This window comes from Pezoporus occidentalis, unplaced genomic scaffold (assembly GCF_034315485.1).
Source record: "Pezoporus occidentalis ecotype Australia unplaced genomic scaffold, CSIRO_AGI_Poc_V1 ctg40, whole genome shotgun sequence".
In the NCBI taxonomy this organism is placed as follows: domain Eukaryota; kingdom Metazoa; phylum Chordata; class Aves; order Psittaciformes; family Psittacidae; genus Pezoporus; species Pezoporus occidentalis.
In genome coordinates, this window is record NW_026915725.1 from 4,677,322 (window position 1) to 4,697,960 (window position 20,639).

At 37.8% G+C, this 20,639-nt stretch overlaps 1 protein-coding gene across 3 annotated transcripts in view; it reads right to left on the reverse strand.

Annotated features, from left to right (window-relative positions):
* Positions 1-20,639, reverse strand: part of LOC134171450 (macrophage mannose receptor 1-like) — a 60,403-nt gene that overhangs the window by 34,032 nt on the left and 5,732 nt on the right. For all 3 annotated transcript variants that reach the window (XM_062633671.1, XM_062633669.1, XM_062633672.1), the window contains exons 3-8: positions 20,293-20,466; positions 15,257-15,421; positions 11,715-11,828; positions 9,213-9,359; positions 3,998-4,180; positions 507-664 (exon numbers count right to left, since the gene is read on the reverse strand). In XM_062633671.1, the coding sequence (XP_062489655.1) occupies positions 507-664; positions 3,998-4,180; positions 9,213-9,359; positions 11,715-11,828; positions 15,257-15,421; positions 20,293-20,466 (941 nt within the window). The remainder of the gene's footprint in view (positions 1-506; positions 665-3,997; positions 4,181-9,212; positions 9,360-11,714; positions 11,829-15,256; positions 15,422-20,292; positions 20,467-20,639) is intronic.

Sequence of the window (20,639 nt, forward strand, 5' to 3'; positions counted from 1 at the left end):
ATAACATCTCATCCACCTAGACCTGAGATCTATAACTTTGCCTAGAACAAAAAAGTTAAGGCTTCTGTTTTCTTCTAAAGATAATATAAAGACAATACTTCTCACCAACACATTAAAAACTATTAGTGCAATTATTAAAGCTAGGTTTGTATCTCATATTCAGCCACAGCAGAAAAAATTCAAACATACCAAAAATGCCTTGGTAGCTTACTGAAGAAAAGCATTTGCATGTCCATGTACTTAACAGTGAAATTAAAAGTCTTTTCAAAAAAACCCACGTGCACAAACTGAAATCCAGAAAAATGGTTACTGAGGGGCAAGGAAAGCCACCACTTGCCTGCTTCTCAGGGAAAACAACAAAAACAACAGAGATCCTTCCTCAAAAAAATAAAAGACTCTAAAATAGGCTGCTTCAAACAGTAATATCCCCTACTTTGTCGCTCTTGCATAGAAAAGCCCAACTGATAAACAGAATTATAAGGTAATTAATTCAATAACTACATTACCTTTCCTTTCATAACAACACAGTCCTCTTGCCTGTTGTTTGCATGAGTGGGTTCTCCACGAAGCCACTTGGTATAGGTGACAGGTGTCCCATCGCTCCATTCAAAATACATCTGAACCTTTAGGTCATTCAGCCCAATCCACAGCTCATCAGATGGCTCTAAAACATACAGTCAACAAGGCTGACAGCAGTCGTTTTACACAATGTGAATTTTTATCTTTATAGAACTCAAAATAATTTATTCTCAGGAAGTTTAAAAGGCAGTCAGGAAATTCAGGCTCCCCGTTTCAAAAAGAGGGCAGATCATTCCTCATATACACACTCCAGTCAGTATTATAAATCATTTATTTCTAGTCTGCCATCCAGCCTATGGTAAAGGCAGCACGTGTTTCCTTTTGTCCACTGCACTATGACTTAGATCACACTGACCAGCTACATGCACAGTCCTTTCCTTAGATAGCAGTCTATCCAAACACAGTATGAACTATTTGGTTGCTATGAGCCACTGGAATAGGTTGCCAAGGGAGGTTGTGAATGCTCCATCCCTGGCAGTGTTCAAGACCAGGTTGGACAAAGCCTTGGATGAGATGGTTTAGTGTGAGGTGTCCCTGCCCATGGCAGGGGGGTTGGAACTAGATGATCTTAAGGCCCTTTCCTACCCTAACCATACTATAATTCTATGATTCTATGATTTTTCACTGACAAGGAAACTACTAAGAGGGTTTTTTCCAATGATTATTACCTTGCATTTTTACAACCCATCTACAGCACTCAGAGCTTTTTCCTGTTCAGTTTATTATAATAGTTCTTGCCTTCTTCTGTAAGTCTTCCTCTAACATCCTCTATCCAGACTGACCACAGTCAACCTGACAATGAAATCAGTCACGGAAATGAAAAATGGGATTGTGAGCCCACCCAAAAAACTTCAGCTGCAGGAATGGGTCTCGTAATGGAACTGGAACAACTTGTTTTCTGTTGCTGCTGTGACGAGCAACAGAAGGGCTTGTAAAAGACTTAAAAGACATAACCCTGAGGCAATCCTTTCTGATTAACACATTTCAGATGAAGTTCTCCTAGATACCCCCATAATTTCAAACGTCCATCTGCTAGTTACAGGAACATGGAGACTTCCCATTTTGACCAACCAAGCTGCTGCAAAAATCACCCTGCCAACCTGACACTCCTCTTTCCCTTCCTTCTCTCCCGTCTTTACTATACCTAAGTATGATCAGCCATCATAGCTCATACATACTGTTCCTACCATCTCTCCCTTAATAAGAAGAGCTCAGATTCACAGGACATCAAGCTCCATTTTCAAACAGGCACCTTTATCTCTTCCTCCAGACTGCTCTTCATGTTCAGAAGTCCCCCACCATCACATCTCAGTACCCCTGCCTTAAACCCTGCTCTGCAAGCAAAATTGAAACCTGTTCCAGTTCCACTGCCCATCATGCTTTCATTCCTTCCTTAGCTACCTCCAGCCATGCTATTTTTATTTTTTTTTGTTTAGTTATATGTTAAAATCTTGCTGTCTGTGTTTATTGAGCACTTAATAAAGGCCTCATCCATAGCCAGAACCTACTTTAGTGGGCTCACACCACAGTAATATGAGCAATAAACAGCTTTCTTCAACAAGGTTATTAAATCAAAGTCTTCCACATAAGCCATGCAAATCAGAAATGGCCAAGAGCCATTTCTGGCTCTGTGAAGCCCCTTCCTACATAACATTTTCTCCCTAAAGAAGAAATGCTGTCATGGCATTTTGCAGTCACCTCTAAAGCTAAGACTAAATACTAAGATTTTTTTTTTCCCCCAGCCACTCGTAAATAAGCTGTTTTCTACTCTCTCAGACATGAAATGAGCCACAGTTGTGCCGTATCACATGCTGGACTTCTGTGTAAACATCCAGAATGCACTTCTTTATTCTTCTTCATGTTCCTCTCTAAAGTTCTCCTTTGTGGGTAACGACAATGAAAGTTCAACTATTATGACAATACTCATCTCCTTGTACCCCTTCTTCCATTGTTTTATCATGGGACTGTGAAATGTTTGGCACAAAGATAGGCTTTTGTTCCTTCTGTAAGGCAGAGTTCTGATGCAAACAAGATTTTCTAGGCACTGCAATACATGGTGTTCTCATCTCAGTGGTGAACAAGGGTAATCTGATACTGTCATAAACTGCCTTAAAAGGCTTCTTTAGTTGTTCCAGTTTTACTCCTCTGAAAAGAATGCTTTCAAAATAGGCCGTTGCAGTAAGTATTCCGTATGTGAGAAGCCTGGTTTCCTTCAGGACTATTTGCGCTTCAGAAACATTCACTTTTATGAAAACAGTGCAGCGCAGTCAGTTCAGAAAAGGTCTTTGAAGAAGGCATTAAAGTATGAAAAAATCTGTTTCCACGGAGTAAGGCAAAAATGCAACTTATTTCCTTTAGAAAATGAAGGAAGAGCGTAACTTCTTTCAAATGTCCTACTGTCTCATCAGGAGGTCCCACCTTTCTTAACAATATCCTTTGAAAGAGTAAAAGTTTCATGTTCATGAAAAAACAACAAATCACTCTTTCAGGAATGTGAAGACAAGCACAAGTTGCTGTGGAGTTGGCTAGGATACAAACTAAAACATATCAGCTATTTTATGTTTTCCACACCAAGACTGCTGTTAACACTGAAGCTCAAAGCAGCTTACTGCACTTTCTCTAAATCCCACTTACCTGGCACTAAAAGCACATATAAGATCAGTTACCGCAAAAATGGATATATAAGTGTGAACATGCTGCTCACATCAAAAGCAATAACTGATCCTGCATGCAAAATCAGGTTCATGTACAGCAATGGCAACCACAAAACTGCCTCAGTGTCAGCGTGGTTTCACCTCCTGGAATGAACACACAGCGTCCATAGCCTAACTTGCCTTGCAAGAACTGGATCGTGTGCTCAGAATCTAAGCACCTAAATACCATATTTAATTTGTTGCACATCTGAAACCATATACTGGGACAGACAGCTTCCTTTTTTTAGAAGAAACACAGGCAGCATGACTTGGAGAATAAGGGCATGGCAGTGCTGCTAACAGGACCCAGATCTTCCCAAACTGTCTCTGACCAACAGACTTTGCTTCCCCTCATCTGTCTCTGCAGACCAATAGTAAAAATCCTTCCAGCTTCTGAAAAAGTTGAAAATTGTTTTAATCTGTAAAGAAAGAGGTAGAAGCAGACCCTAAAAGACACAAGTTTGGGTTTGATGCAATTCACAACAGTGACCACAGCTTTTCTGTGTCAGTAGAGTTTGCTCAGTTTTTGTGATCTTACTGTATGTTGTTTTCTTTCAAAGATTCTTTTTAATTTAAAATTTAACTCCTCCTGCAATCACTGATCAGGACAATTATTTTTACTTTTTTTTAAACTATCTCTTCCTTTTATTAAAAGGCAAAATGCATTGAAAACTCTTTATTTTCTCAGTATAAACACATATATGTTATTGTAACAAAATACTCACGGTACCCAAGCTGTGAAATAACAAAGCTGTACTCTTCAACATTATGGATGCTTGCCAGATCCCCATCCTCCTTCCTGCAAGATGTTAAGGCATCTTTCCATATTTTGAGGTCCCTGTGAATTATGTAACAGTGACCAGCATATGATATCCATTGATCAGGACATCTAATAGGCACATTAGTCTCTGAAAAGAAAAATTGCCATTAAGAGTTTCAGAATTCTACTCATAACTAAAGACTTAAAACCACATAAGGAAAGATTTAGCAGCATAGCTGAAAAATACATACAGGGATAATAATCTGACCACAAAAGTAAAACTTATGATACTTACAGATTTCTTTTACACACTACAGTTGCAAATGCTTGCACCTTGTGAAAAGCCAGAATTAATTACCTTAAAACACAGGTTTGACCTTTAGATGCATACATAAATGCTAAAATGTAGTTTGCAGAGCACTGCTTTACCACTTTTCTCCACTCATGTTAGCCTTTCTCTCATTCTTCCTTGCTGTATAGCTATATGTTAAGAACCTGGGCTTACAAAACATTTCTGAGGGCATTTTCTCCCACAAACCTTGGGCATTTTATGGATTAGCCCCATTTACTAGACTAGCAAAATAAAAATAAATGGCTCTACAGGATCATGAGAGAACACAAGTTAGAAAACTGCTTTTAAGAATCCTTTTTAAAAGCTTCATTGAGAAAATTATACTAAGTAAAAGATTTATGCTTAAAATTCACTTTTAAAAGTTCAGCAGAACAGCACCAGAGTACTGCCAGCAACCACACAGCTGTTGAGCAAACAATTCAGCCTTGAGAGGAGTGCCACCAGAATGGACAATAAACAGAATATTGCTGTTGTCGAAACAAATTATGATTCTTGCAGCACTTTATTTGAAATCAGCAGATGGGTTTAGCAAACATCAGTATACAGAGTATAACAAGGTAGCAGGCTTGCTAAGAAGTCTTTTGGCAAAAAGTACTTGTGTATGGCAGGGAAGGAGAAGCAATGTATTTGTGCATGACAGTGGGATATATTGTGTAGAAATAATTAAGTACAAATACAAAGCTATGACCAGTCAGGCCCAGGTTGCAAGCACATATCCTCTTTCAGCTGGAGTATGCTGATGATGCCCCTCTACTCTGCTCTCCTGAGACATCGCTTGGAGTACTGTCCACAGTTCTGGTGTCCTCAACATAAAAAGGACATGGAACTGTTGGAACAAGTCCAGAGGAGGGCCACGAGGACGATCAAGGGACTGGAGCACCTCCCGTATGAAGACAGCCTGGAAAAGAGAAGGCTGATGGAGACCTCATAGCAGCCTTCCAGTATCTGAAGGGGGCCTACAAGGATCCTGGAGGACTCTTCATTAGGGACATTAGTGATAGGACAAGGGGTAACAGGTTAAAACTTAAACAAGGGAAGTTTAGATTGGACAAGGAAGAAATTCTTTACTGTAAGGGTGGTGAGGCACTGGAATGGCTTGCCCAGGGCAGTTGTGAATGCTCCATCCCTCGTGGTGTTCAAGGCCAGGTTGGACAGCCTTGGGTGGCATGGTTTAGTGTGAGGTGTCCCTGTCCATGGCAGGGGGCTTGGAACTAGATGATCTTAGGGTCCTTTCCAGCCCTAACTATTCTATGATTCTATAATTCTATGATTAGTAGTTACCTAGTGTCACAATACAGATTCCTAGCACAGCTGTAAATAGTATCTGCTGCCTGCAGACCTGCCTCAAAAAAGTGCTAGCATGTTCTCCTCACAAAGTAAATCTGAACTTTACATCCCCAGGATAAGGGGCTCAGAGCCTTGTCAGAGCCATGTTAATCTTGCCACAGGAGAGTAAGAACTGGACTAGAGAGTGGGGGAATCTCTGAAAAACAATCTCAATGTATGTAGTGGTGTTGGGAGAAACAGGAGAGGGCAGAGGCGGCAAATGCTGTGAGAGGTTAGTCCAATGCTTCAGCCAGCTGCCTAATTCGTCTTGTGTCTGGTCTCAGCTCTGAGCATATGCGTGCTCAGAGCTAGGCATATTTGCACCTCCAATACACATAGTTCACCCTTCTGCAAACTGTAGACACTGAATAGAACAGATGTCAGCAGTTCAGACATAGCTACAGTCACAGAGGTATTTATTCCCCAGTGAGTCCATGAGACTTTTTCAGACCAAAGGAGACTGTGAGACTACTACTGTAAACACTAAAGCAGCTATGGCAGGGTTGGAGAATCTTTTGCTTATAAATCCACTAACAGCAGGGAATTTGTTGCAGGCTACCAAGAAAAGCAGTTGACAGCCTAGTTTCTTTGGTGCAGGTCTTATCAAACGACATAGCTGATGATTTCTCAGTAAGAGAAAGTCTTCAGCTCTTCATTTCCAGTACTCAGCAAAAAAATTTACTCTGTGCTTACCCATTCTCCTTTTAAAGAAAATACTTTGCAACACAAAGCCATATATACAGTCTATCATCTCTTTTATCCTAATGGAAACGAGTACTACTCCCTGAACTTCATTTGGTTTAAGCAAAAGAATCAATACAAATTACAATAAATAATATGTAACAAACAAAATCATATTAATGTGCAAAAAAATTTATCCCAAATGTCAAGCTGATGAATTTACCGTGGAATAGATCAAGATACAGAAATGAAGTTTGGAAGCACAGGACAGTTATTCTTCAAATAGCAAGCAAATATTTTTGTAAACTGTAAGCATGGCTTCCTGAATGCTGAAGATCTCGCAGTGATGGACTTGCGTGTCTGAATGGGTGAAAGCACTAGTTGAAGTTTTTATCATGATTCAGGCATTTGGATTGGCATTCAGATTTCTCTCTCTCATACCTACCCTTTGTGGTCTCATGAGAGCTCACAGAGGAGTCACAACAGTGACAGTAAGAGCACCTATCTCCTCTAATTGAACGTTTTATGAGGTGTTTTGAAACAATACTTTGAGATTGCTACACCTGGTTGGATTGGGATGAAATCCATTTTGGTAGTGACTTGGTGGAGGTATAGAGGCAGACAGCCATTCCTTAGAAAATTAAGTTAAAAAATAAGCTAGTTTTGAAGGTTAAAATAACAGGCTCCTATTAATCCACCCTGATGTATTGCACGGCCAATGCTTTGAAGTCCTGTGGTTCCACATCATTTAGATGTGTACAATGACGTGGCCCCCTGCTGGAAAAAGCACTTCTGTTACTAAGAGAAAACCTTGTACAGCTGCTGGCTTTGTGGAAGTCTTCATCTGCAACAGAAATAAATATCCTGTAAAGACTTTTCTCTACCTTGTTTTGGACACAAGCATGATTATATTCTATCGTGAAATACATATTCCTGTCTCACAGCCCTCACATACTTACTGCCTTGTGACACTAAATTGTAACTTCAAGAGTTACAATTTCAAAGGATTGCCTCTGTTCAACGTGAAGTGCACAACTAAGCGCACATATGGATTTGTGATTCATTTATTTCTTGACTCAGGAACCCTCATCAGGAAAACATCATCTGCCATGAGTTTCCTTTACATCATTAGAAGCTGAGGGCACTTAACACCTTGCGTGATCACATGCTTATTCCTTTTATGACTTCCCCCCATGGGACGTTTTGGAAAATATTTTATGAAGTGAATCACTTCCAAACTCTGGTTAATCTGTCACCATGATTACTCAGCAATTTCTGCATAATTGAAAACTTTTGTTTCGTTTCTGTTTGTCCTCCAAATTACTGGCAAACTGGGGAGTGGAGAAAGGGGAAAGAATAAAAAGCATACTGCAAAAGAAAGAAATGGCCATTAGACCACCCAAAGCTGAAATTAAATCTAAACAAGATAGCAGCTAGTATTGAATCAATAGCATATTTATAGGCACCAGTGTCTAAGAACTGATGTTTGATACCTGAAAAGCTGAGCTGTAGCAAACTGAACAATCTAAAACAACCTATATAAATTAAAGTATCTGGTTGTTGTGAGCTGTATGTAGATACTAACAAAACCTTACAGCTTAATTTAGGAAATAATTAGAATATGCTTTAAAGTCCTTCTCACCTAGGCAACAAATTGCTTGATTCCAAGAGTAAAGTTTTAATTATTAATTATTTGTTCAAATATTTAATTAATGGTATAATACTCATTCCTGCATAGTTTGGTTTTGTTTGGGATTTTTTTTTTTTTTCTGTTAGCAATAAAGCAAAATGAAATAGGCGGAAGTCTCAGTCCTAAATGTTTTTGACTGGACTGGTTACATACTAGCAAAAGCAGAAAGACAATTAGAAAACATGTTTTTTGAGCCAAATGCTGAACACTGAGTTTCCAAAATAGTTGGTCTGCAAATAATGCATATAAGTATTTGAACTGGAAATCCTGGAATAGTTTCTTTCTCTGCTTCCAAAGCCTACAGAAAATAATGTCAGTGAATTTAAGAGATACTTGTATGTCCTGGCAAGAAAAAGAAACTCAGAAAGAGGAAAAAGAAGAGGTGATGAAACAAAAGAATAAGTTATAAGGTTTTTATAGTACACAGAGAGATAACAAGGATGCAGGTCTAAATAAAACTATAAAAACTTATCCCTGTTTTGTCTTTCCTATTTACATTAGGCCAGTGCCAGAATAATATTTCTTCTGAAAAAGTCTGCATATATATATATAAATAATTTCATAAATAAGTTCAGTTTTATATATATATACAAATAAATAATTTTATGTATCTCCATATAAATATGTCTATTTGTAAAAGAGATAGATATACAACATTATTAGCTGTCAAAAGAATTTTTTTTTCATTCTCCTAATCCACTACCAACTTGCACTGGCAAACTGACTCTATTTCGTAAGCAGTAAAAATGACAAGAAGAAGAAACAGATCAGTTTCACTGAGTACATGTGGCTTTAGATAATTACACTTTTTTTAAAGAAAACATTAAATTATTGATCTTTTGATTTTATGTACAAAGTCTGAAAGATATGCTTGTTTTTGAAAATGAGAACTCCACCATTTCTGCAATTTAGAACTCAAAAGCTACTGAAGAAAGACTGCTACACAGGAAGTAGGGAGGCCAGAACAAAAAGGAAGTACACAACGTTCACTTTTACAGGGAACTTTGGTCAAGCCATAGTCTACAGAGACCTTTAGTTAGTTTTACCACATATAAGAACAAAAACTTACTAGAATTATAAAAAAAAACACTGGTCATTCATCATTTGCTGGGGATTTATTACCAAACCTACCTGTAGGAATAATAAAAGATTCTAAAGTAGCGTTTCCTCGTTTACAAATATAGCCAAGCTTCTGATCGCATTCCCGATTCTCCCACTTAGCACCTTTGCCAGGATTTAGTGCTGCACAAATTTTTCCAGGTTCTGGAGAAGGATGTCCTTAAAAAAGAAAAAAAAACAAAAACGAACAAACAAGCAAAGCTTCAACAACAACAAAGTGTAAGCACATGATGGTTATCCTCCTAATTACTCTCTAATCTGTTCCATGCTTTAGTTTTAACATACATTAACATATAGGTAACTGTGATTCTCCACAGTCCCCTAGACTGAACAGTGCAGTTCATTCCCTTAAAAGATATTTTTTCACAGCAACCACAAGTTGAGATATTTTTCTACTTCACAGTTTAACAGCCTCTTCACAGATTCAAAGTCTTGATGGACGGTGTTACAGTGCACCTATTTACTTTGCTTTGTTCGGTTTCCTCGCTAAACAGAAGACTGTCTAAACTCCAGAGCACAGTCTTTAGGTGAAAAAGCTGTTCAGTGAGCTCGTCAAATTCGGTACGTAATAAAGCAGTAAAGGCAGAAAAATAATAAGTAATTATTTTGCTAATATGAACATCTCATCCACTTGTCTAAACAAGACGACAATAGCAGGATATTTGGATATTTACAGTTGAAGATTAGCATTAGCACTAAAGAAACATCTAGAAGAAACAGAAGCTGTAGAGCAGAACATATTTTTGCAATAAAGTGGATGAACACCTCAAGATCTGGTCTAATGTGACTGAACTTAACATGGATTTTCTTTCATTTCTCAACAAGTGCCACACTTTACTCCATAACAAGCATTATGGAGTAAGTACTGCTCAGCAATAAACACAGCAAAATAGTACCTTGTATAGTGTGCAAGATTGTTCACTGAAAATTATCTTATATCATTATCATTTCATTATGATTACATTATGATTACAGTTAGTCCTGTATTTGCAGTCATATCTTCTTCCCATAGGAGAAAAATATATGTTTACTTCAAAAATAGAGATTTAAATTGTTTTAATGCACAACAAAAGTTAAGCTATTAGGAGTTAGCTATCCAAAATGCCTAACCAGCATAATTTTAGTTTAAACGTTGAAAGCTTAGTTCCCATGTTTTTTTGCCATTTATTTTGGGCTAATGAGATGGAAGAATATGAAGCTTCCACAAATTTAAAATATACTAGTAGAAGATCAGCCAGCTCTTGCACATCCAGGGTGATGAGAATGAGATAGAGGTAGGCTGACAAAAATAAAGTCATGAAGGAGATAGCACAAATAGAAAATAGGTTACAGGGTTATAAGCGTATTATCTTTGAATGAAATTAAGGAACATGAGGAGTTAAAGATAAATGGAGCCCATCTTAGTTACATCAAAGCCCACCTAACTCTTTACAGGACAACAGAGAGCTGTCTGCAGTTTTAACAACCATGAACAGCTCCCCTTACTACTTTCGCTTCACCTCAGTTTTCCCCCGCTCTTCATTACATGCAGATCCCTATCAGTACACTTGTATGACAGACCTACAAATACCTTCATAGCAACTTGCAGTTCAGCCCATCTGTTTGCTTCATGTGCTCAGTCCATTGGAGAGCTATTTATAAAGTAGCTTTATTCACTCTTCAGAGCTTGCCTATTCAAGAAGTTTGTCCACCTAAAGTATGCTTTTGGCCTTATCTACACAAGGAAGCCACTGGGAGATATGATGAAGCATATGTTTATAGTTACTGCATATTAAATACATGTGGCATGTTCAATGAAGAGAAAGAAGAGTATTTACATTGCACAACTTCAGACATCTACTGTAAACTAGTCTCCAAAGGCTTCCTGAATAGCAAACGCAAGGAAACAAAGGTCCTGCAAAAAGACACCTTATCACAGGTACTCTGAATAGTAAACCAGAAAAACAGCTCTTCTTTACTGTGTACGCAGATGGGATAGAGACTAGCTTTTAAATAATGGCACCAGAGTGCAACACTGCCACTACAGGTGTGCTGTGTGTGGTTTTGCTTCGAAGTAGACTAGCCTAACATGTTCAGTTTGATACGTGATACTGCTATGGCTAGGTAAATCCCAAATTAAAACGAAAATCTAACCTTTAAGCAAATAATCAAAACAAATGGGAAAGCAATTGAAAAAAAAAAATCTCAGAAATCAAGACACCTATAGCATCAGATTTATTCATACAGAAATAAAGTAAATTAAGAAGATATACAAATGAAGTGTAAATAGATGACTTCTAAGACTTTCCTCTGCATTTTGAGGCGACAATTTGCATTGTGAATAATAAATTAAGCCTAGTGTGTATCCCAAGCATAAGGGCACTGTTACTCACAGTGGTAACAGCCACACCCAGAATCTTTAAACTTCAAAACAAACTTGATAAGTGCAGGAGAATACAGTACTAGAAAAGAAATATGTTAACCAATGACCAAATCTTTGCCTTTTAAACTGACTAGCAGTATATTTAACCTTACCTGGAACCCAATTTAAGTATCGAAAAGGTGCACCACCAACCCATTGCCATCCACTGTTGAAATTCAAACTGTTAAGACCAAACCAGAGAGCGGAACTCAGTCTGCCAGTCAAACCTAACAGAGACAAAAAAAGATACTGCAAGAACACAGCAAGAGCAAACATCTTCTCCAAACTTGAGAGCTGAATTCTGGCTAAACCGTCTGCTATTCCTTTTCCCAGTACAGGTTTTAGCTTTTTAGTTAAGGTGGCTACGCTAAACCCGCAAAGCATTTTACATGGGTCACTCTAGTTTTACAGTTTCCACATACAGTGATCATAAATATAAAACAAATATTTTTCTTCCATATTTATTAAATCGATAAAAGTTGAACAAAGGTCTCAAAACCAAAAATCAGCTTTATAACATGAAGCATGAAAAGTTTCCTATTGTGCATTTTCTTTTCCAATAAAATTAACAGTGAGTTTCAACTTTACATAGAATAAAGTAAAAAAACTGTTTGCATTTTATTAAACCACATTAAAATGCGATAATTCCAAACACCAAACACATCTTGTACATTAAAATGCAGTAATTCCAAACACCAAACATTTCTTGCACATTTTTCAGACTCATGATTTCACTTCTTTAGCCAATGATAAGTCAGGCTTCCAAAACCAGTTCCAACTTACCACCCTAATTCTGAAAAGCACCTAGAAATACCATGCTTATGTATAGTCCTGCTGCATTACCTCTAGTCATTAACCCATTGTCTATCTCTGCCTTTTGTTTAAGACTTGGAAGCCCAGCTGCCTGACTGCTGATTTTTTTTAATTAAATGTGTTTCTGCATAGATCAAGAAAATCACTGTGCAATGTGTATCATTTATTTCTGCTTCTACTGATGGCATCATACCAGTATGTAGTTTTGTTCTATATATTTTAGTTTGGCACCATGTTAGTAAGCAGTACTTGAAGCATGCAAAGGTTGAAAGAAAGGTAGTTAAGCACTGCAAAGGACTGGAATGTCATACCAGAGCCTGATCTGGCCCCAGAACATGAATGTGTTCCAGTACTTCTTCCATACAAACAAGTTGTGGCTAAGACAATCAAGAACTGAGCATGACAAAAAATCCTGGTACTGCCAGGGTAGCTGTAGAATGAAAAACTGATTTTCACATGCATTTGGCAGCTATATCTAATAGTTTCCAACTAAAACACACCTATTAATATTTCACTTCTATATGTTACTGCCAGATTTCTTCCTTGAGCATTAATTTCAACAATAATTTTATCACACTCAGTAAAATGCTTTGACCAAATCCTTAAATTGAAAACAAAATTTTAGACATAACAGACTGTTCATAGCATTAAAAAAAATCATTTATAGTTCATCTAAATTGGAGAAATACGGATTTGATGGATGGACTACTAGATGGATAAGGAATTGGCTGGATGTCTGCATCATCCAAAGAGTTACAATAAACGGCTCAGTGTCCAAATGGAAACAAGTTGTATAAATCTAGGGTCTCTTATTGGAGCTGACAGTATTAAATATCTTCATCACTGACATAGTGGGACGGAGTGCACCCTCAGCAAGTTTGCAGATGACACTGAGCTGATGGTTTGCTCCATCCTTGGCAGTGTTCAAGGCCGGGTTGGACAGAGCCTTAGGTGACATGGTTTAGTGGGAGGTGTCCCTGCCCATGGCAGGGGGGTTGGAATTTGATAATCTTAAGGTCCTTTCCAACCCTAGCTATTCTATGATTCTATGAATGATTCACTTGAGGCAAGGGATGGCATTCAGAGGGTCTTTAACAGACTTTATGTGTGGGCACATGTAAATCTCATGAAATTCAACACGGCCAAGTGCAAGGTCCTACACGTGGCCCAGGCAATCCCCAATATCAATATGGACTGGGGGATGAATGGATTGAGAGCAGCTCTGCAGTTCATGACTTGGAGGTACTGGTGGATGGACATGAGCCATCAATGTGTGCCGATAGCCCTGAAAGCCAGGCACAGCCTGGACTGCATGGAAGAAGCATGACGAGCAGATCAAGGGAAGTTATTGGAATCATAGAATAGGGTTGGAAATGACCTTAAGATCATCTAGTTCCAAGCCCCCTGCCATGGGCACCTGACACTAAACCATGTCACCCAAGGCTCTGTCCAACCTGGCCTTGAACACCGCCAGGGATGGAGCATTCACAACTGCCCTGGGCAACTCATTCCAGTGCCTCACCACCCTTACAGTAAAGAACTTCCCCCTTATATCCAATCTAAACTTCCCAATTCTCCCCCTTTACTCCACTTTGGAGACCCCACCTGTAGTATTGTGTCCAGTCCTCAGGTTCCCAGTACAAGAAAGGTACAGACCTGTTACAGCAGGTCCAGAGGAGGGAAAGAAAAATATCATCAGAGGGCTGGAACATCCCTCCTGTGAAGAATGGCTGAGAGAGTTGGGGTTGTTCAGCTGAAGAAGAAATGGCTCCATCTAAATGTTATCCATGGCCTTTCAGTATCTACAGGGGACTTACAAAAATACTTTTAAGACTTTTTAGCAATCCCTGTAGTGACAGGACAAGGGGCAATGGTTTTAAATTGAAGGAAGGCAGACTTAGATTGGACATTAGGAATAAATTCTTTCCTGTGAGGGTGGTGAGACACTGGAACAAGTTGCTCAGAGAGGTTGTGGATTCCCACCACTGGAAGTGCTGAAGGCCAAGTTGGAATGGGCTTTGAGTCATCTCTTCTAGTGCAAGATGTCCCTCCTTATGGCAGGGAGGGTGGATTAGATAATCTTTAAATGTCCCTTCCAACTCAAACCATTCTCTAATTCTCTGATTACATCATAAAGCTTACGACATAAACAGTTTTGAATTGAATATGTTACATCATCCAACTGGTGTATCATATCCAAAACATTTTCTAATCTGTTTAATAGATGAATTAGTGGACTATTTCATCTGTACACAGACTAAGAAGGTGCTGAAGAGGGGACTGCCTCATTGTAGAATCTAGTTTTATTCAAGTACAAATTCAGGAAAGAATTTCCTCTGAGAAGTTTGGAAATTACTTAAAAAAAAAAAAAACACTGACAGAGATTGAAGATAAGAAAAGCTATTTGTGAGTCCTTCTGTCTATTAGTTCTTTTTCTTTCTTTTCATATTATAGCACATAGTGATGATACAATGGTTTTAATGAGGTGGGCCAAATATGCTGACTAGTACACAAAACACATAGAGCAAAATCTTGGTACCTGCATTTTTGTTTTACAAACTTTTGCATTTTCCTGCATTCCAACATGCATTTTTTATTACTTACATTACTTAATTGCTGGGGGGGTTGTGTAACTGTAGCTTTCTGGCAATACGTAATCAGGATAAAATAATCATTATCTGTCCAATTTTCATAGCTGAATCATTCAAGATAACAATTTAAATCTACGAACTACCAGAACTGAACAAATATCAATTTTCAAGATGGTACATGTCATGTAAGTGTCACTTTTACATGAATGCACTTCTTTAAAAAAAAAAAATGATGGGTCGTATTACCCTACCTGCCAGGTATGTTTGTTCATGCAATTCTGTGATGCTTAATAACTCTGCCTTCTGTTGTTGACAACTTTTTCTTGCCTGGTGCCACTTCAGAGCTGCTTCAGAGTTTATCTGGTACTGGACATTTGTTAAAGGATCTGTATTCCACAATAAATCAACACTATTAACTGTAGGGAGAAAAAGAAATGCTTTAAGTGATCATGAAGATCGAGCTAGAAAAAATACAGAATGAATTACATAGCAAAAATACACAAAACCTAAACACTGCTATAGAAAACTGGTTTGAAAGGAACCCTGAGGCTCTCTAGTAAATCCAGGGCAGAGCTAAAACATGACAGCCCTGTTGGACCCGTGTAATGAAACAAGGTTACCGTTTTCTCTAGTGTAACAAAGCTGCTGTTTAAGGTAGAAGCTAAGTGGCTAAAGCCACACTAAAAAAGTTGATTTGTCCCTGTGGAGAAAAAGACTAAAAACATCAAGACGCATGCCAGCTAAGATATATATCAAGCAGACCACTTCCCCCCCCCCCCCCCATTTTTTTTACTGATTTGAGGTACTATTTAAAGTGGCTGTGGGTCTTCTTACTAGAGGTAATCAGACCCAGGCACGGAATGCGAAACTTACGTTATCAGCATCCATCCACACTTTCATGCAGTTCCTGATTTGTCTTATGCACGTATCTGACATAACATCATGCTTTCTTCTCTGCCATGTGAGCTAAGAGTGATCTCCAGGATTACCCGACCTTAGCACATTTAGGCAATGCCAAATCAGTGGAAACATTATGCAGCATTAGAAGCAGCCTCAGAAGATACCACACTCCTTTCCACTGCTGTAACCTCTCCTGGCTCATCTCAATTGAATCCCCACAACAAGCAGCAGAAATCAGTGTGATCTTGCTCTGCCAGAAATGGAACCTACAGAAGGCCCCAGGAGCGAGCTAAATATCACATAAAGAGATTAAAGTTGCATGACAAAAGCAGAATATAGCAGAGGTCGCTGTATGTCTGCTGACAATAGGAAAACAACTGAAATTCCTGCAGCCTGTATCAGAGTTTTTCAAGTTGCAAGCTGTGAAAAAATTGAGAGAAAGAGGTCTTTTCCTTTTCCGAATTCAGAGAGCTCAGAAAACTTAAGTGTGCAAATAAGAGGAAAACAGCATAATAAACAAAACTCAAGACAAAGGATGATACATGTTAAATGTCAGCAGGTCAGTAACCAGTTCCACTTTTTCCTGTATTAATTCTGATAGTGTATAGATAATATGCAGTGCTTCTTTTCTATATTACTCCTATGACAAAAAAATCAAATATAACCTACTGTAATAATGGTATTTGACTAAAAATGGATACTTTCATCCCAGTATCATTATCCACAAACCAACTTCTGTCCAAAATGTTTTATGACTATCAGAAGGCAAAATTTCTTTGCTACTCTATGTTCTACAAGACCATAAATTCCTGTGGACAAGCACAGCCTAGGATGAAAAGGAGATTGCAAAAATAGTACAATCTATAATTCAATAAAGAAAACTGTTTCTGACTTGAAATAAAGGGGTTTAGAAATCTTGTACGTTAATACAAGTCTCGGGCATTCATCCAACCTTCCATCTCACTCCCCTAGTCTTATAATTTACAGCTGACTTGCATATGGTGCTCTCCTTTTGCTCTTTCTAAACCTTGCTCTTTCTAAACCTTGGAAAATTTGGTTTAAAGATATTTGAGTTCTATGAGATCAAATGCCTTCACGAGGCAGGATTTTTGAAAATCTACATGATATTGCTTAAAGCTTAGCATCCCCAGTAAAGCCAGAAGATAAATCACTTTTCTGGAACAATATATGTTAGTATCTAAATTAATGTTAAACTACACCTGTCCTTAGTACATGACTGGAGATAGAAATAAAAACTGAACTTTGTCCTTACACAGATGAATTGGGTACACATTCTTTGTGGACACTCAAATTAGTGAGAACTAGCTATTTCCACTACAATTACTATCAAATTCCTGGAAGTAAAATATAGTAAGTTGGAAAAATTCACCCACGTCTTTGAAACTCCTCCATCTTTAAAGCAAAGCAAGGCAAAAATGCTTTGAATTTCAGGTATAGCCCTTGACAGACAAGTTCAAACTTACAGGAAAAGCATAAAGTGCTGACCAATGCAGACATTTATGACATTTATAATTTTTCAAATTATAATGACATTTATGACATTTATAATTTTTCAAATTATAATGACAACGTGATTATCATATCAAAATATATTATTTCTCCTGAACTGGCAAATGGAAGGTTCTTGAGAGACTTTCATTTCAAAAATGCAAGCTGAAATCTGGCCTTTGACTAGCAGTGACAATAAAGTGTTCTTGTTTGTTTAGTTATCCATCCAACGCAAGCTGGACTCCCAGTCCAATATCCTCAGAAACAGCATGAATAGAATCATGGCAAACAAAAACTGAATCCAAATCTTGTTAAATAGTGTACAAAATAACTGCCATTGCTTCCTCTCTGAGCATACAGTAGGGAAGGAATCTCATTATAGACACATTACAGTTTATTATATACAGTCTTTACAACTGTATATAATGCTGCCAATAGTAAAAAAGTCCAAATTATACTAAATTTCCTTCACATGCTTATTTTCACTTAGATAACTTTTCTCAAAGTGTTCCTTTTTTATTTTTCCTAGAAAAGTTTGTGACATCCAAAGTCAGGTTATGAGTTCCAGGCAAATCAGAAGAAACAAACACAATTAACCCCATATAACTTAGTTGATCAGTTCACCAGGTATTTGAACCAGACATAAAACCACAACAAAACCCCTTAAAAACATCTTGAAACAGAAGCATGGGGAAAAATCCTGTCATAAAAAAATGAATTCAGTATTTTTGAATTAATACAAAAATGTAAAGTGGTAAATGCTCCATCCCTGGCTGCATTCAAGGCCAAGTTGAACACAGCCTTGGGCAATATGGTCTAGGGTGAGGTGTCCCTGCCCTTTGCAGGGGGGTTGGGACTAGGTGGTCTTAAGGTCCTTTCCAACCCTAAACAATCTATGATTCTATGATTCTATGTAGATTTGTCCAATAATTAACATACCAGGCTAAGACTATTTAAATATTTCCGCATTCTCTGCACTTCTTATTTCCTTCCTAGTTTTATGCAAGTTTTATGCATAACTTATTAGGCTTTCTAAATTCTTCACAGAAATTCTAGCTCATTTGTCAAGAAAAAGGCCTTAATGGCCTTTTGCCTGCTTGAATACATCTATAGGCACACTCACTTTCCTGAAGGTCTTACAGTATGCAACCTGTTTTCTTCTGCAACACCCAGTTTTGTACTGCAGTGCAACATACAGCTCAAAAAGACACAGTGCAACCCCCAAAAAAACAGTACTTCCTAGGCTACTAAAAATTGTGTGATGTACCAAGATTTCTCAGTTTGTTACAGTGGGATTTAGGTTTCTACTGTCATTGTGTCAGCATCTCTTTTTAAAGCACTGAATAAAACGTCAGACTCATGATTATGTTACCTCCACTGGTCAGATTTCTTCACCTCCATTGAGTATAATAACTGTTGTAAGTATAGTCTTATGCCTTCTTCATTTCAGAAAACATTTGAGAATGAAAAGAAAAGCAACTGATTCAATTATGATAATTTCAGTGTATGTCCAGGCCCTGGGATGAACACCTTGCAACACACTGATGATTTTCATATCAGCACCTTTGCTCCCCCAGACAGTTTAAGAAACAGCAAACACTTCAATCTTATTAAAGAACCTCACATACAAAGACTTAAGCATTCTATGTTTAAAGGTGCTGTTAAGGTTTATTAACTTATCACTCTCTCATGCAGTGTATTCCTCTTTCATAGGGCTGACTAAAACTTCTGCTACCACAGCCTGTCTCTCATTAAAATATATGACTCAAACTTGAATATTTTATAGCCAGTACTGAAGAATCAGGAAGGAAACATGCAGACAATCAGCATAAAGCAGCTTTTTCCAAAAACAATCACAGCCATCTGAATGGATTTCCTTGAATTATGCCAAGGAATTAAACAACATTTTAATTACGCCTCCTATTTGCCACACTCAACAAATGCTAGACAGGTAGCATGTAAGTTAATTTTGCATATACTCTATAAATAGGATTGGTACTCCCAACATGGGTTTAATATCTTAAAAGTAATACTGGCAGATTAAAAACAAAAACCAAAAACAAAACCAAAAAAAACCCCAGCCACGCAGTTTTTATTTGTGTAAAATAAAAAATGCAACATTCATGGAAATCAGGACACTAATCCTTCATCATCAAACCAGTTAGGATCAACATGAACTGTTTTCCTCACATCAAAGGAAAGACATATTTTTCTCCTTAGCTCTGACTGCAGTCAGCTGGAGCTTTACCACAAAACATAGTAATAAAGAAGAAGGGACGGGGAAGTGCTACCTCTCTCAGCATGACAGAAGAAGAAGCAGCAGCTTGCAGACAAAATGCTTAGTGCCTATCTTACAGAAGTTCAGAGAAACTGTATTTTATACTCAAACCTGGCAATTTAGAATATAAATACTTCTCACTGATTTTAAATACGGAACTACAATGAAGCACACAGATTTCAGAAATACTGTGATAAGAAAAAAGTTCATGTAAGCTCCTTCATGTTTAAAAGGCAAGTTATTTTACAAAGTAGTCTTCATTTTCAGTTAAACTATGTTCTAGCTTCCAATACTGCTGCACAAATTTCTGCATGGCTTTTGCCTGTGCTAATGTCACATCTTTACATCTAATTAACTTTCTATTTAAGTAAATGGTGTAGTTACAGATTCCAGCATACAATTAACACACACACAGATGTATTTGGTCATTCCTTTTATGCTGAGCCCTGTATTTGCATATTTAAGTAATTCCTAAAAGGATAACAGGCTGAATGGAGACAGAAAACTGCACCATTTCAAACTGTATTTTGTACAGTAAAGCACATGATAAGAACACCAATGAATAACAGCACAGCAAAATGATGAACACACAAAACTTACATTTCAATGGGCAAAATCCATACATCTTGTCAACATCAAAGTCTGAAGTGGTTCCACACCAGAACCAGCCATCTGATCTGCCAGCATTTGTGCAGTCAGCATACCATTTATCACCAAATTTAAAAGGGAATACACAAGGTGCTCCATTGGCATTTCCCTTCACTGTGTAGGTATCTAAGGAGACACAGCAATTTAAAAATGTATGAGCAGTAATAAGCATGTGACATATACCAGTTCAGCTTTATGATACTATTATAGCATATTATAGCAAGCAGAACTTGCTAGCTTAGTATACAAACTGTACTAGAAATGGGAATTTGACAACTATACTCTCTAAACTGATACCC